General features: G+C 45.0%; 1 protein-coding gene across 3 annotated transcripts in view; it reads left to right on the forward strand.

Moving 5' to 3' along the window:
- The window catches only part of SCLT1 (sodium channel and clathrin linker 1), a 49,157-nt gene that overhangs the window by 9,489 nt on the left and 18,556 nt on the right, over window positions 1-21,112 (forward strand). For all 3 annotated transcript variants that reach the window (XM_058192048.1, XM_058192049.1, XM_058192051.1), the window contains exons 10-18: window positions 452-542; window positions 652-743; window positions 1,593-1,770; window positions 1,932-2,030; window positions 2,636-2,707; window positions 3,513-3,587; window positions 5,808-5,953; window positions 7,675-7,867; window positions 9,101-9,297. In XM_058192048.1, coding sequence (XP_058048031.1) covers window positions 452-542; window positions 652-743; window positions 1,593-1,770; window positions 1,932-2,030; window positions 2,636-2,707; window positions 3,513-3,587; window positions 5,808-5,953; window positions 7,675-7,867; window positions 9,101-9,297 — 1,143 coding nt within the window. The remainder of the gene's footprint in view (window positions 1-451; window positions 543-651; window positions 744-1,592; window positions 1,771-1,931; window positions 2,031-2,635; window positions 2,708-3,512; window positions 3,588-5,807; window positions 5,954-7,674; window positions 7,868-9,100; window positions 9,298-21,112) is intronic.

Below are 21,112 nucleotides of genomic sequence, written 5' to 3' on the forward strand. Positions count from 1 at the left end.
CTGTGCAATGAGGCTTTCCAAAAGTATTTTATGGCTTATTGCACATCATCATCAGGTGGACGTTTATAGCTATCTGTGGAGATATAATATTGTGAGCAAATGCTGACCTCTGTTAGAACTTCAGGAGATAATGAAGAAAGCCTTTCCACTGTAATAAATGTGTGCTGTTACTACATATACTCTGTGTGGACTATCTATCCACATCAAAATGTCATGTTTATCACACACTGAAGAGTAGATCTTTTGAGAAATGAACTGTAAATGCTGTTGAATATGTTCACAAAGAGATAATAAAATTGACCAAGATGTGACTTTTTCTGATGCAATGTTCGTTGAGCAAGAGTGTAATTTCATCTGTGTGCGGTTTTTTTTTTAATTGAGATTGAACATGAAATGGTAAAGTAAAAATAGGATATTTGTATTTAGAGAAATTTATCTTTTTAATATGCAGACAATCCAAATTGGACTTGAGAACAGCAGTTGCAAAAGCTGATGAAATGATGAGATTCATTGAGGATCTTCGCAGCCAAATAAACAGAAAGGTTGAACAGATCCTTTCTCAACGTTCAAAATATAAGTTTATATTGCTGGACTCTGTTTCTGCTGGACCTAAAGTTGTTCTAAAAAAGCTCTGACTTTTCTGGTGTTTAGGAAGAAGAGGTCTTAGCTGCTCGTGAAAAAGAGGTGGCATCAGATAAACGCTTGCAAGAATTGCAGGCAAGCATAAAACAATTGGAAACAAGGTAAGTTATTAAATAATAACTTCCACTTTAACTCTAGAATCCCATTTTAGAATATATTTTTACAGAACATATTCAACCAGTATAATTTCTTCCGTCTAATGAATTTTAGTTGGTTATTATTTTTGTGGCCCTCAAGAATAAACATTAAGTCCAATATTGGTTTACTGCCAAAAATGGCTGCAAAATTGATTGGAGTTTGAGAGCTGCCTTGATTTTTTTGGATTTTGGATCAATGACAAATATGCCAGCTTGGATTCATCCAGTCAAAAATGTGTAAGGCTTAGTTTAGATTTTTCAAATTCTTTTTGAAAAAAGTAACCTCAAAATTTAAGAAATAATTAATTTAGAAAGGTTTACAAAGCAATAAATATTACAAGGTTTATACAGGTTTATATAATAAAATGATCAAAATTAAAGGTTATTACTTATTATGTTCAATTTGAGATTGAACATGGAATGGTAATGTAAAAATAACATTTGTGTAGTCAGTGTATTTCATATTTAGAGAAGTTTATCTTTTTAATATGCAGACAATCCAAATTGGACTTGAAAACAACAGTTGCATAAGTTGGTGGAATGATGAGACTTATTGAGGTGCCTAGTTTGTCAAAAGTTTTCCTATTTCTGGATATCTGAAATTTTACTATTACGATAACTGAAAACTACTTGAAAGATGCTGCAAAAAGATGCTGCCCCAAAATGATTTGATTTCGCCATATTAGAGAAGAGGCTTAATTTAATCTTATCAGGTCTCGAAAGATAGAAGGACAACTATTTTAGTTGCAGTCTTACCTAAACTTAATTTTAACCTAAATTTAACACTCAATTGGTCCCTGTTCCATTATGCAGACTTTGTGTAGCTACAAAAGATTCCAAACAGCTAAGATCAGAAAGAACAAATCTTGAAAAAATAATTCAGGAGCTGCAAACAAAATGTGTGAATATAGAAGAAGAGAAGTATGATGCTGTAGCAAAAGTCCGAGAGAGCTTGCAACTCATAGAAGAAGCTAATCTCCAGAAGAGTCAGGTGATTAATTTATTGTATATGTTTATGGGACAACTGTGCTTTGTTGAACTTAGGTTAATCTGTTTTCTATTAAACGCAAATAGCTGTATCTTTAGGTTATGGCTTGACTTACCTTCAGTAGCAAGTTTTTACTAAAATATGACTATTCTTTCCAATTCTAGGCTATGCTATCAGAGAAACAAAAAGAAGAAGAAATTGAAAGTATGAAACAAACAGTTTCTCAGCTGGTTCAAGATGCTGCTTTAAGAACAAGGAAAGAAGTAAGCAGTCATTTTCTTACACGTTTCGTTCTTGTAAATTACATGAATAATATTGATACTGTTACTCTGTGAAAGCTAAATATTTGAAAGTTATCTCATTGAAGTATGCAACGTTTGCCTGTGCATAATTCAGGTAAAAATATTTCTCCCAATAAACTATGAAAGTTACAGTCCATGTAATTCGGGGAGAACCAGAAATGTTGGAAACGTTCTCCTTCAACCCCCCTAAAAGACTTGCAGAATGCTTTAGTGAGGCAAGGTAGAAGTGTGGTTGCTAAAAATCCCAACTCACTGCAAGTCACTATGTCTGATTTTCTGGGATGCCCCTAAATCTTCATGAAGTTTTTCAAATGCCCTGAGTAGCAAATTCAAAGGGTTGGAGGAGCTGTTTGGAAGAGGAGATGAGGGATACTTCTGCCCTTTCAGTTATGTACACTTATATCTGGACATTGCTTAGTTCTGTAAGTTATATAGAAAGCTGTACTGATAATTAGTATATTTCTGTTTAGCATATTGCAGCCTCTTGTACTCCTAAAAATGTATTATATAATAATGTAAGGAAACATCCATTGGACACAGAATAATGCCTCTTTTTAAAAAAATAGGTAGAAAACGAGAGAAAACGATACAATATTCAAATTTCACGTTTAACAGAAGAGCTTACTGCAGTTCAGATGGTAAGTTGTACATTTTGGTTAAGTTAACTGTCTAAAGTTTAGCGAGATAGGCAGCAAACAAATTTAACAAATAAATACAAGTTTACATTCTGATCTTTTCCCCCTATGCTGACTTTCACTAAGGAAAAATAAACATTTTAAAATTCAGTGCCACAAAACCACAAGCAGTTTCACTAGTTCAGTTTGTGCAGGAAAAAAATCTTCCATGTCTAAGCATTCATAATTTCATTAAATGCAATGATAAAAATATTTTTTCACATGGGATTCTACTGTTTGGAAGAGCAGATACAAAACAGATAAATATACCTTACTTGTTAAAACTTCTGAGTAAAATAAACACAGCATCAAGCTTTGTTGCAATTCGTAAAAAATACATGGGTCACAAATGTTTTGTTCAAATAGCATATTTAATATACCTTATTCCTTTTTAAAAAGAGAAATAGAGATACATGACGGTTCCAGATTTTATTTTTAGGACTTGATATTGGCGGTGGGGAAGAGGTCTAAATCCCTCTTTTGCCAAAAGTGATTTGACGGAAATTACTCTGAAATATAACTTGAAAAATTACAAAATCACCTAACTTAATCCTGTATTACTTCAGTGCAGATATTTCGTAATCTAGAAACAGGTTAAAGGTAATTGAAAGGTAAAGAAAGTTTACAGTGAATGGAATTTGTGGCAATTTCATAGATCAAAATACTTGAGGACAGGCTTCATTATTGATCCCGATTTTGTTTGCTACATATAGTTTATATGTCACTTACTGATTTCTAAAAAAATACATATTCTGTTATTGCTTTATAGGAATGTGGAGAAAAGCAAAGCCAACTAGAACGAGCAATTAGAGAAAAGCAAGCAGTTGAAGAAGAACTAGAGAAAGTAAAATCTTTTTTCTTCCCCATTTTCATACAATAATGTTACAGTGTACATGCTAATAAGTAAATAATTTTAGAGTATAGAAAATATTAGCCTTGGTCACATGAGACAGACTGGAAAGGATCAAATTCACCTCATTTATATACGAATAAAAATATGCTGGCATGAAAAGAACGCTTGGGCATTGCCCAAGTAGAAGTTGACTTAATAGTATGTAATGCTGTTCAGTATTTTTTTTTAACCAAATAACTAAATCAAAACGCCTGTGACTCATGAAAATTCTGTGCAAGCTAGAATGGCTAAAACTCACATCAAACTCACTTAAATCAGTAAAAAAGAACTAAGAAAGGGAGTTCTGTGAAAAGAGCAACTATAACAATGTTAATTAAAAGCAATTAGACTAATAATAAGATGATAATGAACACAATACAAACTGTCAGAGGAAAACCTGGTTAAACAGTAGAGATTTTTTTAAATAACCAGAGTCGTCCTCCTAGCAACCACAGTTATGGTAGTGTTAAACAAGTGATGGTTACAACCGTTCTTCAAAGTTTTGGCCATCCCAGCCGCAGTCACATGTTTGCTATCTCGGTGTTTGGCAACCAGCTTGCACTTATAAAGCTTGCAGCATCCTGTGGTCATGTGATCTCAACTTGTAACCACCTCTGCCAACTTTCTACAAGCAAAGTCAATGGGGAAGCCAGTAGGGAAGGTTGCAAGTCACTTGGGTAAGTCTCTTCCTACAGTGCACCCTTTCCCAGCCCCTCTGCATTCATGCCACATCTCACCTCGCTGTGCTCAGTCGTACCTTCACCACCCGAGCATCTTCCCCAAGCTTTGCTGAGCTTGTGCCATATCTCTCCACCACTTGCATACCTTCTTCCACTTAGCATTAGCCACCTCAAGCCACTGCAGAAAAAATAATTGCTACCAACTTGCCTTCCATTGAGGACCTGTATACTGCACGAATCAAGAAGAGGGCCGTGAAAATATTTGCAGATCCCTCGCATCCTGGACATAAACTGTTTCAACTCCTACCCTCAAAATGACGCTATAGAGCACTGCACATCAGAACAACTAGACACAAGAACAGTTTTTTCCCGAAGGCCATCACTCTGCTAAACAAATAATTCCCTCAACACTGTCAGACTATTTACTGAATCTGCACTACTATTAATCGTTTCATAGTTCCCATCACCAATCTCTTTCCACTTATGACTGTATGACTATAACTTGTTGCTGGCAATCCTTATGATTTATATTGATATATTGATCATCAATTGTGTTGTAAATGTTGTACCTTAATGAACGTATCTTTTCTTTTATGTACACTGAGAGCATATGCACCAAGACAAATTCCTTGTGTGTCCAATCACACTTGGCCAATAAAATTCTATTCTATTCTATTCTATTCTATTCTATTCTATTCTATTCTATTCTATTCTATTCTATTCTTATGTGTGTTGCCACCCCGCCATCCACACACCCTCCTTGTGCCCCTCTGCCCTCGGGTTGTGCCTCTCTTGCCACCTACACACCCTGCTGTACTCTTCCCCAGGCCTTGCTGAGCTTGCACCACACCTTTCCACATTTGTGTGCCCTCCTCCACCTGGCACCAGCCACCCCAAGTCCTGCTGGCATGTAACATATCTTCCCATCAGCCACTCACTTTTCATGATCCTCATATTTGTGCCTCTTTGCCACTCATGCACCCTCCCTGGCCACTTGTGCATCATTGCATGTCCTCCACCCCCAGCAGTAACCACCCCAAGCTCTGCCTCTCTTACACTGCATTGCGCCTCCCTGCTTGCCTGTCGCTCTTCCTAGTCTCATGTTCATGCTAGTCCTCACCTGCCACTTATACACTTGTCTGCTAACAGTTACCCCAAGCCCTGCCACACTTTTACCACACACCCCTTTGCTTCCTTTCCAATCCTATAGCAGTCATTTACCTCCCTGCTGTCTTCCTCAATGATTTTGTTTGGAACCTGATAGGAAGTCATAAGAAGATTCTCACTTAACGACTCCCAAACCTCGTTTAACAGTGGCAGTGGGGACTGCAGAAATCTCCATTACTAAGCAATGCGGTTACATTATATTGCACTTTATGACCGCACTGCTTAGTGACAGAAATTCTGATTCCAGTCACAGCCATAATTCAGGGTCTACCTATAGAATGTTGTCTGGTGGACAATAACAGAATCTTTTAAATTCATCTGTCAGGTGTACCGTGAAGGTAGAGGAAACCAAGCTGATTATAGAAAACTAGAAGAGCTTTACCAGAGGTGTCTGAATGCTGAATGTACAAAAGATGATCTTCATCTTAGTTTGCAAACAGCACAAAATAAAATTAAGCAACTGGAACTGAAGTAAGTAATTAACATATGCTGCAAACTCATATCCATTTTCTTTCCATTTTTATCTGTGGAGATTTTTGACCAGAGAGTTTTATACTCTTGCATTTGTATTGGAATTTTACTTTTAAATTTGCACTGATGTGTAATTATTACAAATTTTTGTATAATGGAAATAGTAACAGGAAGGGACCATGGAGGTCATCTAGTCCAACCCCAAAATATACATTGTGCTTGTTTTATTTACTTCAGTTCAAGGTAAAATTTCCCTCTTAAGTATTCAGAAAATAAAAAACTCTAATGGAAATACAAATATATTGAATTTAGAAACAAGCAGATTTCTTATGTCCTTCCATTCGGCAATTTATTGTGTTTTCTGCTGGTGGGATCTATTTGGGAAGCTTTGCAGATGGTCTTTACCTGTCTGTTATGAAGCATTTTTTAAATGTTTTCCATCTTCTTATGCAAGTAGTTCCTGAAGTATCTTGTAAGGCATGTGGTTTATAAAAAGTGAATCTACAGAAATGTCATTTTGCTATATCTGTATCTCTTGAAGCTTAGGAGTAACTTGGAAGAAGTATTCCAGACGTGGGAAAGAGTTCAGAAACCTTGACAATCACTGAGTTAAAAATGAAAATAAAGAAAATGAGATAGCACAAGTATATGTTATGTCTGCTTCCTCTGATTTTCCTCCTCCTTTGTATATTGTTTACTTTGACATTCTGCCTACTTTCTGCAACATACTTTTTCCCATATTGTTTGTAGCACTAATTGTCTTTAAGCAGTATACTGGAGGGGTGGATGGTCTCACCAGAAGGTGATAAGACAGAGCCAGAATAAAAACTGAGTTATGATTTGATTACTTTTACAGCTTGATTACATTTAAATATAGTTGAAATAATTATTCTCCAATCAAGTAGTTAATTTCTTCTCTTTTAATAAGATTTAAAAATTGGTAGACTTTTAGATATCTCTCAGAGACATACTGAAGACTTGACTCAACAGTTGGAAAGTGAGAGATAATGTCGGAATTTAATGTCAATAGAATGGCCACAAAAAAGTGACACACTGTCAATGTTTGTATGCTTTCAAGTCAGCTTTCTACTCCTAGTGATGCCAGGACTAATCCCAATTTCTTGGCAAGATTCCTTAAGTGATTTACAATTATCTGAGGTAACTGTTCGAAGCTAGCTGTGCCTGAGGTGTGATTAGAACTCAGGCTCTGGTTTCTAGCTTAGTACCTTAATCACTACAACAAACTGGCTCTCAAAGCTTGAATACTTCACCCTTATTATATTAGAAAAGTAAGAATACTGCAAAATCCCCATCCCCTAAATCCCCATCACTTCCCCCAGGAGTGATATCCCCAATATCACTCTTGGGGGAAGGATATTGCAAAATCTCCATTCCCACCCCATTCTGGGGCTACCCAGAGATGGTATTTGCCGGTTCTCCAAACTGCTCAAAATTTCCGCCACCTGTTCTCCAGAACCTGCTGGATTTTACCCCTGCTCTAAACTAACTATGCGACTTATACTGGACTATGGTAGCATAGGCACATATTAAATACATTTATGTTCAGTACTTGCTGAGGGTTACTTAAAATATTTCTGATTCTACTGAGTAAAAAAAGGAAACAAAATGCCAAATATTACTATATTTGATGTAGTCTAAAGTCTATGTGTCATTTCAACACATGTTTTAAACTGACCGTACAAAGTGTAATTCACTTTAAGATATGAAGAAGAGAAATGCCGTTGCCAAGAAAATATGTGCAAGCTGCAAAGTATTCTGGATTCTGAAAGGGAGAAATGTGGAGCTATAAGTGAAGAGCGCTTAAAGCTGCAACAAGGGAATGAACAGCTTCAAAAAGAAATGGAAAACTTGAAAAAACTAACAATGGAGGCACAACATACTGCAAAATTAAAGGTATTGTTTTTTTATATAATATTTCAAAATAGATGCAAGTTGTTTGGATTTGAATTTGCAAGGAACAAGACAGTATTAGCTCACAACTTCTTTTAAAAATGAATTTCAAATTGACTTTTACAATGATATCAGTCACTTTGACAAAGAATGCAATAAGATTTGTTTGGCGCTATCTCTTTTGGACAAGTCCATGTTGGCTTCTCGTAATAGATTTGCTTGCTTCTAGATGTTTGCAGATCCGTTGCTCGATTATACTTTCCAGGCTCTTCCCAGGTATTGATGCTGGACCAATTGGTCTATAGTTTCCTAGATCCATTTTTTCCCCTTTTTTGAAGATGGGAATCAGCTCTTTTCCAGTCTTCTGGTAGTTCCCTGGCTTTCCAGGATCTTTGAAAGATATGGTTCAGTGGTTTTGCGATCACATCTGCCAGCTTGTTCAGAACTCTGGGATGTAATCCATCTGGTCCTGGCAATTTGAACTCGTCTAGGAAAGCATTTTAACTTTCTCCCTGCTGCCTGTCACTTCCTTGCCATCTTCTTTCATTATTGATATTGATCCAAGGGAATACAAGCGTTATTAATAGATAGCTCTATGATTCAGACTTCTATATGATATATTACTTTTCTCTTTTCCCTTGGTTTTCTTCTTGATTTTGTTATGTTTGTGCGTAATATATAAAGGACAGGGGGCTCTTTTGATATTTTTAAATATTCTTTTATAATCTCTTTTCGTACCCCAGTTGCTCCCATGCTTGTCTTTTGTTCTGTAAACTGTTGTATCCCTTTCTTTTGTAGTTTAGGTTTGCACATATTCATACTTCAATAATAGTTAGCTGAAATCATAAAAGTCTTTTAGGATAAAAATGTGAGGGTGAATGTTACAAGATAAACTGGGGTTTCAAATAAAAATGAGCACAGTAAAAGATTAAAGATATACTCATCTAGAAATCTTTATTACTTTCTATGGATGATCAGGTCCAATGATATTTCTTCAATGGAATTAAATTTATTTAAATTGAAGCATATTCAGGGAGGTTATTGAGTGCTTGGCATAAAAAGAAAGTACAGTGAAAAATGTATCTGAAATGAATTGCTTGATCTTGCATTAATTTCCATAATTAAACATCCAATAATTCTTTACTGGTAGATATACTAAGAAATTTAGCTTTCAATTGTGGACTTTTAAAGAATAACAATTATTTTATAGTATAAGAGACTTATTTTTTCTAACAGATAAGTACAATGGAGAATGAACATTTACTAAAAGAACATGGGTTTGAAATTCAACTGAAAGAGATGGAAGATGTAAATCAAAACTCAATAACTGAGCTTAGACGGCTGTTGATGGCTCAGCAAAAGGCAACAAATCGCTGGAAGGAGGAAACAAAGAAAATAACAGAAATAACTGAATCCAGAATAAACTGTCTAAAGTAAGTTTTTTTTTCTTTGACGTTTCTAAATAGTCTAGACCACGGTGTCAAACTCGTGGTATCACATTACAATCATGTGACATTTTGCGACATTTTTTCCCTTTGTGGAGCTGGGGTGGGTGTGGCCTGCACTTGACGCATCTGGCCCATGGGCCGCCAGTTTGACTCCCCTGATCTAGACATTGTGGATTGATTACAAAAGCAAAAAAGAAAAAGCTGAAAATGTTGGCTCCATAGCATTACCAAGAACTCCTTATCTGTTGTCTTCCAAACTTGAAGAAAAATGGTACTACCTGAAAAAAACAACAAGCAAAATAACTATTAGATCCTACCTCAGGGAACAGACTAGGCAGAGTTGAAGTGTTGCTTTCTGGAAGGAGGTACAGGTAGTCTTCGACTGACAACCACAGTTGAGTCCAACATTTTTGTTGCTATGTGAAACATTTGTTAAGTGAATTTTGCTCCATTTTACAACCTTTCAACACTTAACAGTTGTTAAGTGAATCACTGCAATTGTTAAGTTAGTCACACAGTTAAATGAATCAGGCTTCCCCCTTGACTTGTCAGAAGGTCGCAGAAGTTGGTCACATGACCTGGGACGCTGCGACTATCATAAATATGAGTCAGTTGCCAAGCATATTGATCTGTTCCCCTCGCCTCAGTCCGGGAGACACGAGCGATGACTTAATTAGCCGGCAACTATCAGCTCTGGCAGCAAACTAGCGAGCATCTGCCAAGTGTGCCTGTTATCTCTCTTGATGCCGATGAGTCAACCAGGAACAAACAGTACTTCAGCTCTAATTCTCTCCCTCTAAGCAGTTGATTTGCTCGCCACGAAGTGGTATAGCAGCCCTTGCTGCTTTTATATCCTGTGGGGTGTGGCTCCTTGACTCAGCACTTCCTAGGCCTGCCCCACCCTTGCTTCTGTTGTTCCCGCCTCTCCTGCCTACGAAACCTAGGGTCCAGCCAGGCCTGATTGACATCAGCCGGGTCTGGAGGCGTGGCCGGGGGGGGGAAGAGTCAGGGGACAGAGGCCTCGTTATCTCCTCCACCTGGCCTGCCTCTGGCTCCTGGAGCTGAGCCAGGGAAGCTGGTGCTCCAGAGGTAAGTCCTGATGGCCCTTCCCTCTCACTTTCTGAGTCACTTCTGGCAGGGGGCCCGGCTCGGGGGTGCAGACACAACACATATGAATTTTGATCATATGCTCTTGAGGTTGCTGCAATGGACGCAAGTGTGAAAAATGGTCATAAATCACTTTTCAGTGCCATTTTAAATTTGAACAGTCATTAAATGAACTGCTATAAGTCGTGGACTACCTGTAATTGCCCATAGATTTTGAGGATGACTAAGGAATGAATTAAAAAAAGAAATTCTACATGAAGTGTTACGGAAGAGTTCAAAGTGGTTAACTCTATTCATGTTAAGTTTGTATCTTGTCTTTGTTTTATAAATTTTACACAATTACCTTGAGTCAAAATTTCCATTTTTGAGCCAAGCTAATAGCTTGACCAATTAACATTGACAAGTACCTTTTGCATAGTAGAAAAAGACATGCAGAGACGAACAATAAAGAAAGGAGAATTATCTTTGAAGAAAAAATATTTGAATGAAAGAAAAGAAAATATTATTAATTCAGGAAGTTCCATTAGCCTAATTTGCTAACCTATCCTTAATTTACTTATCTAGTACCTAGTGTCTGAAAGTTATGTGAACTTGAAAATAAAAAAGCATCAAAGATAAAATACACATTGAAATATATAGTTGAAAAACTTCAGGCTTTAAAACAACATTTTACAGAGATTTCAGGCTATTTTACAGTATTAAATCTCCAAGGGAATTTCTTGAAGTGTCTTAGGTTGCTCAGTAATGCTGATTCAGTGTATTCTAATTATGTGTTCTCCTAATGCTGAAAGGTGACCTCTGTGCTTTAAATTTATTAAAATATTTCATTTTAGTAATGATCGTGCTGAGAACCACTATGTAAGCTAATTGGGTGAAAAGCAGGTTATAAATGCTGAATATAAATGCAATCAGTTACTTTAAAGCTTCAGATTGCCTTTCAAAAACTCTCAGATACCTTTAATGGCATGTCTGTAGTTATAATCCCCTTACAAACAAGTTTGCTTATTCCTTACCAATTGTAAAAATATTGATTTTAGGGACCATCAGCTGACTACAGAAATAAATGGTAAGTTAAGTGAACAGTTCATATAATTCAGGGACGTCAAACTCACATTGTCATGGCATCATGTGACATAGCAGGACTTTTTTCCCCTTTGCTAAACTACGCAGGGGCAGGGGCAGGGGCAGCAAGTGGCACATCTGGCCCCCAGGCCACAAGTTTGACACCCCTAATGTAACTGGAAGCTTTTTCAAAAACAAAAATCCATATGTTCAGAATTACTGATTAATACTGTTGACATACAAGCTCCCTCGCATCCGTTTGACTAACTTTAATTAGTATTTTGAATACAGTAAATCAGGCACAAGTTGAAATGATCTTATTTTAAATTCAGCCTGTGCCTTTGTTTTACTGATTTTTCCATTTTACAAAATACTTACGGAATAGTAAAACAATTCATTAGGTATGAGCTGAAACAAAGTTTTTTACATACTTAAATAAATTGCATCATATTAGTGGGCTTCTGATTCATAAAACATGTTTTAACTGAAATTATGTAACACCCAATTGTACCATTTATTTTAAATTATTATTTAAAGAATGTTAACAGGATAAGAAACAGCTGCAGATATTGAAGATCTACAAAATATATAATTACTATGCATAACTGAATAGCATAACTGAATAACTGAAAAACATCTGGAATATGCTTTCTATGTCATATGAGAATTTTGCATTAAACCTCACTTATAAATTGTTTCTTCTACTTTATTGTTAAACAGTCTATTTCATTTTCAGTTTTTGAAATGCAAGTTAATACTAGCCTACTTTTATATTAATTAATGAATGTTGGGATAGAAATACACGCGCACACACAAGTCATAGTTTTGTACGCATTATTATGCACAATGTTTTGAAATGTTTTAGTAGTTGGAAACTGCAAATTATAAAAGATTGGGTAAGGCTTTTATAAGTAAGGAAATTTCATTATTGGGCTGTCTTGATTCTTCAAGTCTTAGCTATATGGAGAACATATGTAAAATACAGAGGATTATTAAATCTTTTCAGAATTTTATTTATTTATTCCTTCTGTTACAAACAAGAGTGGAATGGAGAGTGGAATGGGAATGGGTAAAATAAGGAATGGAATGGAAATAAGCAAAATGAAGAGACAACCAATTGGCCAGAGGATTTTCCACCATTATATAATGCTGTCATAGAATTGAACTGAATTGAATTTTTACTGGCCAAGTTTGATTGGACACGCAAGGAATTTGTCTTGGTGCATGTGCTCTCAGTGCACATAAAAGAAAAGATACCTTCATCAAGAATCATAAAGTACTACACTTAATGATAGTTATAGGGTACAAATAAGGAATCGGGAGACAATCAATATCAATATAAACCTTAAGGATACCAGCAACAAGGTTACAATCATACAGTCATAAGTGGAAGGAGATGAGTGATGGGAATGATGAGAAGATTAATAGTAGTGCAGACTTAGTAAATAATTTGACAGTGTTGAAGGAATTATTTGTTTAGCAGTGTGATGGTGTTCAGGAAAAAACTGTTCTTGCGTCTAGTTGTTCTGGTGTGCAGTGCTCTATAGCGTCATTTTGAGGGTAGGAGTTGAAACAGTTTATGTCCAGGATGTGAGGGGTCTGTAAATATTTTCACAGCCCTCTTTTTGACTCATGCAGTATACAGGTCCTCAATGGAAGTCAGGTTGGTAGCAATCGCCGCGAACTTAAAACCTATTTATTCCGTCTAGTTGGACTGGCTTGATTTTAAAATTTTTAATTTGTTTTTATGGGTTTTTAAACTTTTTTAAATTTTATAGGGTGTTATTGTATTTTAAATTATTGGCCAATTGAATAAGTCTTTTAAGGGGTTGTTCTTAATATTATATGTACTGTTCTTTTTGTATTTTATTCTGGCTGTGCACCGCCCTGAGTCCTTTGGGAGAAGGGCGGTATACAAATTAAAATATTATTATTATTATTATTATTATTATTATTATTATTATTATTATTATTATTATTATTATTATTATTATTATTATTATTATTATTAATTGTTTTTTCTGCAGTTCTAATTATCAGTGTCTGTCTTGTTGGGTTGCAGAACCAAACCAGGCGTTATAGAGGTGCAGATGACTGACTCAATAATTCCTCTGTAGAACTGTATCAGCAGCTCCTTGGGCAATTTGAGCTTTCTACATTGGCGCAGAAAGAACATTAGAACCTAGAAATTTGAAGGCCTCTACTGTTGATACTGTGTTGTCTAGTATTGTGAGAGGTGGAAGTATGGAAGGGTTTCTCCTAAAGTCTACCACAATTTCTATGGTTTTGAGTGTGTTCAGTTCCAGATTGTTCCAGTCGCACCACGAGGCTAGTTGTTCAAGTTCCCATCTGTATGCAGATTCATCATTGTCTCGAATGAGACCGATAACTGTTGTGTCATCTGCGAACTTCAGTAGTTTAACAGATGGATCGTTGGAGATGCAGTCATTGGTATACAGAGAGAAGAGAAGTGGGGAGAGCACACAGCCTTGGGGGGGGGGCTGTGCTAATTGTTCAGGTATCTGATGTGATTTTGCTTAGCTTCACCTGCTGCTTCCTGTTTGTTAGGAAGCTTATGATGCACTTACAAGTGTGTTCAGGTACCTCTAGCTGGTTTAGCTTAGTTAGAAGAGTGTCTGGAATGATGGTATTGAATGCTGAACTAAAGTCTATAAAGAGGACCTTTGCGTAGGTCTTTGAAGATTCAAGATGTTGTAGGATATAGTGCAGAGCCATATTAACAGCATCATCTGTTGATCTATTTGCTCGGTATGCAAATTGTAAGGGGTCTAACAGTAGATCTGTGATGGTTTTCAAGTGGGACAGCACTAGCCTTTCAAAGGTTTTCATGACTACTGTTGTGTCTTGCCCGCCCTCAGAGCAGCCGGGGCCTTCTTACCTGCTCCCGCACACTTATTTATTATTTATTTATTATTCGAATTTATATACCGCCCTATCTCCCAAAGGACTCAGGGCGGTTTACAGGCATATAAAACATCAATATCAATATACAAATTAAAATAATCCTTAAAAAACTTATTCTAGCGCCCGAATTATTAAAAATAGAAATATAAATATCAAATATAAATATTAAAATCAATTTAAAACCCCTCTAAATTTAAAAATCTAAGCCAGTCCTGCACAGATGAATAAATGTGTCTTGAGCTCGCGACGGAAGGTTCGAAGGTCAGGAAGTTGACGGAGTCCTGGGGGGAGTTCGTTCCAGAGGGTGGGAGCCCCCACAGAGAAGGCCCTTCCCCTGGGCGCCGCCAACTGACACTGCCTAGCTGACGGCACCCTGAGGAGTCCCTCTGTGAGAGCGCACGGTCGGTGAGAGGTATCTGGTCGCAGTAGGCGGTCCCAGATAACCCGCCCTATGCCATGGAGCGCTTTAAAGGTGGTCACCAAAACCTTGAAGCGCACCCGGAAGGCCACAGGTAGCCAGTACAGCCTGCGCAGGATGGGTGTTATGCGGGAGCCACGAGGGGCTCCCTCTATCACCCGCGCAGCCGCATTCTGAACTAACTGCAGCCTCCGGATGCCCTTCAAGGGAAGCCCCATGTAGAGAGCGTTGCAGTAATCCAGGCGAGACGTCACAAGGGCGTGAGTGACCGTGCAAAGGGCCTCCCGGTCCAGAAAGGCGAACTGGCGCACCAGGCGAACCTGGTAGAACGCTCTCCTGGAGACGGCCGTCAAATGATCTTCTAGAGACAGCCGTTCATCCAGGAGGACGCCTAAGTTGCGCACCCTCTCCATCGGGGCCAATGACTCGCCACTTCCACACTGAGGAATGTATGCCTCCCGGTCCCAGTCCTGGCTCCATGCCCACACAAACTGCAGAAGGAGAATCTCCCTGCCCCAGCCCTGACTCCATGCCCAGGCAAACGGAGCAGCTAGACCCCTCCCCCTCCTCCACAGCAGGTGAGCCTGAGGAGGGTTTATTACCAACAGCTGATTGGTGTGACCCTCGCATCAGAAGATTGGAGAGGCGGAGGCAACAGAGGGAAGGGAGGGGCAGGCCTTAATGAGTGCTGAGTCATGGAGCCACACCCCATGGCCTATATAAAGGATCTACTTTCTGGCAGTCTCTGAGTCAGGCAAAAGTCAAACTTATCTTGCTGAAGTCACTTACTGGTCTCCTGCCTGCTCTGAGGACTTTGCTAGGACTTTGGGCAGAGCTGCAGAGGCAAGCCTGATTCGGATTTCCCGGACCCAGCCGTCAGCGGAGGAGTGGGACACGACATCTTGCCTGACTCCCACACATCTACAAGATGGATCAGCAACAGCTGGCGCTGATTGTGCAGCAGCTACAAACAGACAACCAGCAACTGCAACAGCAAGTCGCCCAGCTGACTGCTCAACTGGCTGCTGGGAATGCCCCAGCAGTCCAACCTCCTCCTCCTCCTCCTCCTCAGCGCCACAGCCCGGTACCGGTGCCGGAGAAGTTCTCAGGACGGATGGAGATGTTCCCGGCCTTCATGGCCCAGTGCCAGACCTACATGGCAATGCGGCCGGGGGACTTTCCAGATGACCGGGCCAGGGTGGCCTTCGTGATGAACCTGTTGTCTGGCCAGGCTGCGCAGTGGGCCACGCCTTGGTGCTCAGGGACAGCCCCTTGCTGGCGGACTACCAGGGGTTCTGGGGCACCACGCCTGATGTATGAAGACCCTGTGCGGGCCCAGACGGCTGCCTGGCGCCTCGGAGAGATCCAACAAGGGCCCCGCCCGGGAGTACATCGCGAATTCGTTGCTGTGCCATGATTCGGACTGGAACGACACGGCACTAGCGGACGCGTTCAAGAGGGGCCTTCGGAAGAGCTCCAGGACGAGCTGGCTCGGTGGAGGCGCCGCGGACCTCGCTGACCTGGTGCCCTCTGCCTGCGCCTCGACACCCGCCTCCAGCAACGCCCGTCCTGTCGCCGCCCGCAACCGTCAAAGACCGCCGCCTCCTCGACCCGTGCCGACCCGTCCCGGGCCACCCGCGCGTGGCTGCCGCCGAGGAGCCCATGGAGTTAGGAGCGGCCAGGCCTCGCCTGACGGCCCAGGAGCGGAGCGGAGGCGCCAAGGGGGGCTGTGCTTGTACTGTGGGGAGCCCGGCCATTTCGCCGCCGCATGCCCCAGGAAGCGCGGCGGAGCACGTACGCCCGTCCCTGAATCCCGGCCTGGCCAGTCGGGAAATGGGGCAGGCCCGGCCCAGGGGAAACCCTAGGCCGGGCACGGACCAAGCCCCCGCCAGACATGGCCGACGTGGACCCCGGGCCCCCTCGGCACCTGATTTTGGACACCCGGTGTGGGTGACCGCCGGAAGGGATCCCGCACACGCGCTGGTGGATTCAGGGGCCACCACGAACTTTATGGACCGGGCCTCGTGGACCATTTTGGTGTCCCTTGGTTCCGTAGACCTCCGATGAGCGCCGAGACCATCGACGGGAGGGAGCTGGTGGCCGGACCCATTAACCGCCACGCAGCCCTAGCGGACGCGTTCAAGAGGGGCCTTCGGAAGAGCTCCAGGACGAGCTGGCTCGGGTGGAGGCGCCGCGGACCTCGCTGACCTGGTGCCCTCTGCCTGCGCCTCGACACCCGCCTCCAGCAACGCCCGTCCTGTCGCCGCCCGCAACCGTCAAAGACCGCCGCCTCCTCGACCCGTGCCGACCCGTCCCGGGCCACCCGCGCGTGGCTGCCGCCGAGGAGCCCATGGAGTTAGGAGCGGCCAGGCCTCGCCTGACGGCCCAGGAGCGGAGCCGAGGCGCCAAGGGGGGCTGTGCTTGTACTGTGGGGAGCCCGGCCATTTCGCCGCCGCATGCCCCAGGAAGCGCGGCGGAGCACGTACGCCCGTCCCCGAATCCCGGCCTGGCCAGTCGGGAAACGGGGCAGGCCCGGCCCAGGGGAAACCCTAGGCCGGGCACAGACCAAGCCCCCGCCAGACATGGCCGACGTGGACCCCGGGCCCCCTCGGCACCTGATTTTGGACACCCGGTGTGGGTGACCGCCGGAAGGGATCCCGCACACGCGCTGGTGGATTCAGGGGCCACCACGAACTTTATGGACCGGGCCTCGTGGACCATTTTGGTGTCCCTTGGTTCCGTAGACCTCCGATGAGCGCCGAGACCATCGACGGGAGGGAGCTGGTGGCCGGACCCATTAACCGCCACGCAGCCCTTGCGCCCGCCATCGGGGACCACGAGGAGGCGATTCGCTTCACGTGACGGCGGACCTCCACTTCCCAGTGATCCTCGGACTGGCCTGGCTGCGGACGCACGACCCTCAGGTGGCCTGGTCGCGAACGCCATCTCGCTTCCCAGCCTGCAGTGTGTCGACCACATCCGCCACACCCGCGCCCGGCCAGGACGCCTTTCACCCGCCGCCGCCGTGCCCCGAGCTGCAGGACTTCGCTGACGCCTTCAGCGAAAAGGAGGCGGACCGCCACCGCACCGCCCTACGACTGCCCCGTGGACCTGCAACCCGGTGCCCCGCTGCCCACGGGGCGCCTGTATTCCATGTCCGGGCCCCAGTTGGCCGCCCTCCGGGGCTTTCTGGACAAAAATCTGGCCCGAGGGTCCATCCGGCCTTCCAAGTCCCCTCTGTCGGCCCCGGTCCTCTTCGTAAAAAAGAAGACGGGGGATTTGCGCCTGTGTTGCGACTACCGCCGGCTGAACGCCATCACGGTGCGGAATCGCTACCCCCTGCCGCTCATCCCGGAGCTGATGGACCGGCTGCGGGAGGCCTCCATCTTTACCAAGCTCGACCTCCGGGGGGCCTACAACCTGGTGCGGATGCGTGAAGGGGACGAGTGGAAGACAGCGCTCGCACCCGCACGGACACTACGAGTACACGGCCATGCCGTTCGGGCTGACCAACGCCCCCGCCGCCTTCCAACATTTTATGAACGATGTGTTCCGGGACATGTTGGATCGGTTCGTGGTTATCTACCTGGACGACATCCTGGTCTACTCCCGGTCCAGGGAAAGTCACCTCCAGCACCTCCGCCTGGTCCTGCAGCGCCTGCGGGAGCACCAGCTCTACGCCAAGCTGGAGAAGTGCTTTTTCCTCCGTCGCCCATTGAGTTCCTCGGCACATCCTCTCACCCGAGGGATCGCCATGGACCCGCGCAAGGTGGAGGCCCTGAGCAGCTGGGAAGCCCCGCCGGGTGAAGGATGTCCAGCGGCTGCTGGGCCGCCAATTACTATCGGACCTTCATCCCGGCTTCGCCACGCTGACGGCCCGCCACCCAGCTCCTTCAGAAGAAGGTCCTGCCCGTGGGGTCCCCGCAGGAGGAAGCCTTCACGGCTCTCAGGAAGGCTTTCACACGGAGCCCATCCTGCGACATCCCGACCCGCACCGCCTTCGTGGTGGAGACGGACGCCCAACGCCGCCTCGGAGCGGTGCTGCTACAGGCCCCGCGGATGGCGCACTCTTTTCCTGCGCATTACTGGAAGCTCAACCCTTCCGAGCGCAACTATACCATCTGGGAAAAGGAGTTGCTGGCTATCAAGGCCGCGTTCGAGGCGTGGCGGCACCACCTGGAGGGGGCCCGGCATCAGGTGGGGGTCCGAACGGACCATCAGAACCTCGAACATCTCACCACGGCTCCGGAGCTGAACCCGCGGCAGATCCGTGGTCGCTGTTCTTGCCCGGTTCAACTTCCGCCACCTATATCCCCAGTGGCCACAACCGAGGGCGGACGCCTGTCCCGTAAGCCGGAGTACCTGAGCGCCAAGACCCTCTTCCTCCACGGACTGTACTGCCGGCGGAAGCCTTGGCCGCCGGGAACCGTGGACTTACGGGCCCGGGTGCGAGAGGCGCAGCGCCAAGACGCCTGGTCCCAGCAGCGGCGAGCAGAGGCGGGCCCCACGTCTCCGTGGACATTGGAAGACGACATACTCAAGTTCCGGGGGCAGTTGTATGTGCCCACAGGGCCGCTCCGGTCCCTCGTCCTGACCCAGTGCCACAACAACCCTGCCGCGGGCCATTTCGGGTTTTTCAAGACTCTCAACCTGGTAACGCGGACCTTCTGGTGGCCCGGTGCGGCATGATGTCCATGCCTATGTGACGCCTGCGTGCCGTGCCGGCAAGCCAAGGCCGCCACGGGGCCCCTCCCGGTCTCCTCCAGCCCTTGCCGACTCCTGACAGACCCTGGGGGCGATTTCCATGGACTTCCTGACGGACCTGCCGCCGCCCCTCGGGTTCACCACGGTGCTGGTGGTGGTGGACATGCTCACCAAGATGGCACACTTCATCCCGTGCCGCTGGCTGCCCACCGCCACCAAGACAGCCCGTCTCTTCTTGCAGCACGCCTTCCGCCTCCACGGCCTGCCGGACAGGGTGGTGTCGGACCGTGGGGTGCAGTTCACGGCCCGCTTTTGGAAGAGCCTGATGGCCGCATTGAAGTGCAGGTGTGCCTGTCGTCGGCGCACCATCCGGAGACCGACGGCGGACGGAGAAGATCATTGGCGCCCTGGAACAGTACCTCCGTGCTTCGTGAACCAACAGCAGGACAACTGGGCCGATTACCTGTCCCTGGCGGAGTTCGCATTCAACAACTCCCAACACACCTCCACCCAGACCACCCTGCTCCTGGCCAACTTGGGGTACCATCCGCGGCTCTTCCTCTGGCGCCCGGACTCCCGGTTCCCGAGACACAGTCCTTTCTCTCCGAGTTGCACGCGTCCAGCAGATGGTGCGTCGGCAGCTGAATCGGGCGAAGGAGGACTACAAGCGGTCGCCGATCGCTCCGACGGGCAACACCCCACTGGTGGTCGGAGACCGCGTGGCTCTACAAAGCATCTCCCGTCCGACCGCCGGCGAAGAAACTGGACCACGGTTCATCGGTCCGTTCGCCGAGGCGGTCATCAATCCGTGGCCTACCGATTGACCCTGCCGCTCCATGCGGATCCATCCTGCCTTCCATCGGTCCTTGCTGGTCCCTGAGGCCCCGCCTGCCTCCTCCGGGCGCCCGGGCGCCACCCGCCGCTGTCGACGAGGACGGGCGGAGGAGTACGAGGTGCACAGCATACGCGACTCCCGCTGGCTGAAGGGCGCCCAATACCTGGTGGCGTGGCAAGGGTACGGGACCGAGTTCACCTGGGTCAATGCCTCCACGCCCACGCCCGGACCTGGTGCGGGCCTTCCACGAGCAGAACCCGCCCGACCGCACCCCGATCGCCAGCCCCGGGGGAAGGGCCCTGCGGTGAGGGATAGTGTTGTGTCTTGCCCGCCCTCAGAGCAGCCGGGGCCTTCTTACCTGCTCCCGCACACTGAGGAATGTATGCCTCCCGGTCCCAGTCCTGGCTCCATGCCCACACAAACTGCAGAAGGAGAATCTCCCTGCCCCAGCCCTGACTCCATGCCCAGGCAAACGGGGCAGCTAGGCCCCTCCCTCCTCCACAGCAGGTGAGCCTGAGGAGGGTTTATTACCAACAGCTGATTGGTGTGACCCTCGCATCAGAAGATTGGAGAGGCGGAGGCAACAGAGGGAAGGGAGGGGCAGGCCTTAATGAGTGCTGAGTCATGGAGCCACACCCCATGGCCTATATAAAGGATCTACTTTCTGGCAGTCTCTGAGTCAGGCAAAAGTCAAACTTATCTTGCTGAAGTCACTTACTGGTCTCCTGCCTGCTCTGAGGACTTTGCTA

Source organism: Ahaetulla prasina, chromosome 8 (genome assembly GCF_028640845.1).
Source record: "Ahaetulla prasina isolate Xishuangbanna chromosome 8, ASM2864084v1, whole genome shotgun sequence".
Taxonomy (NCBI): Eukaryota; Metazoa; Chordata; class Lepidosauria; order Squamata; family Colubridae; genus Ahaetulla; species Ahaetulla prasina.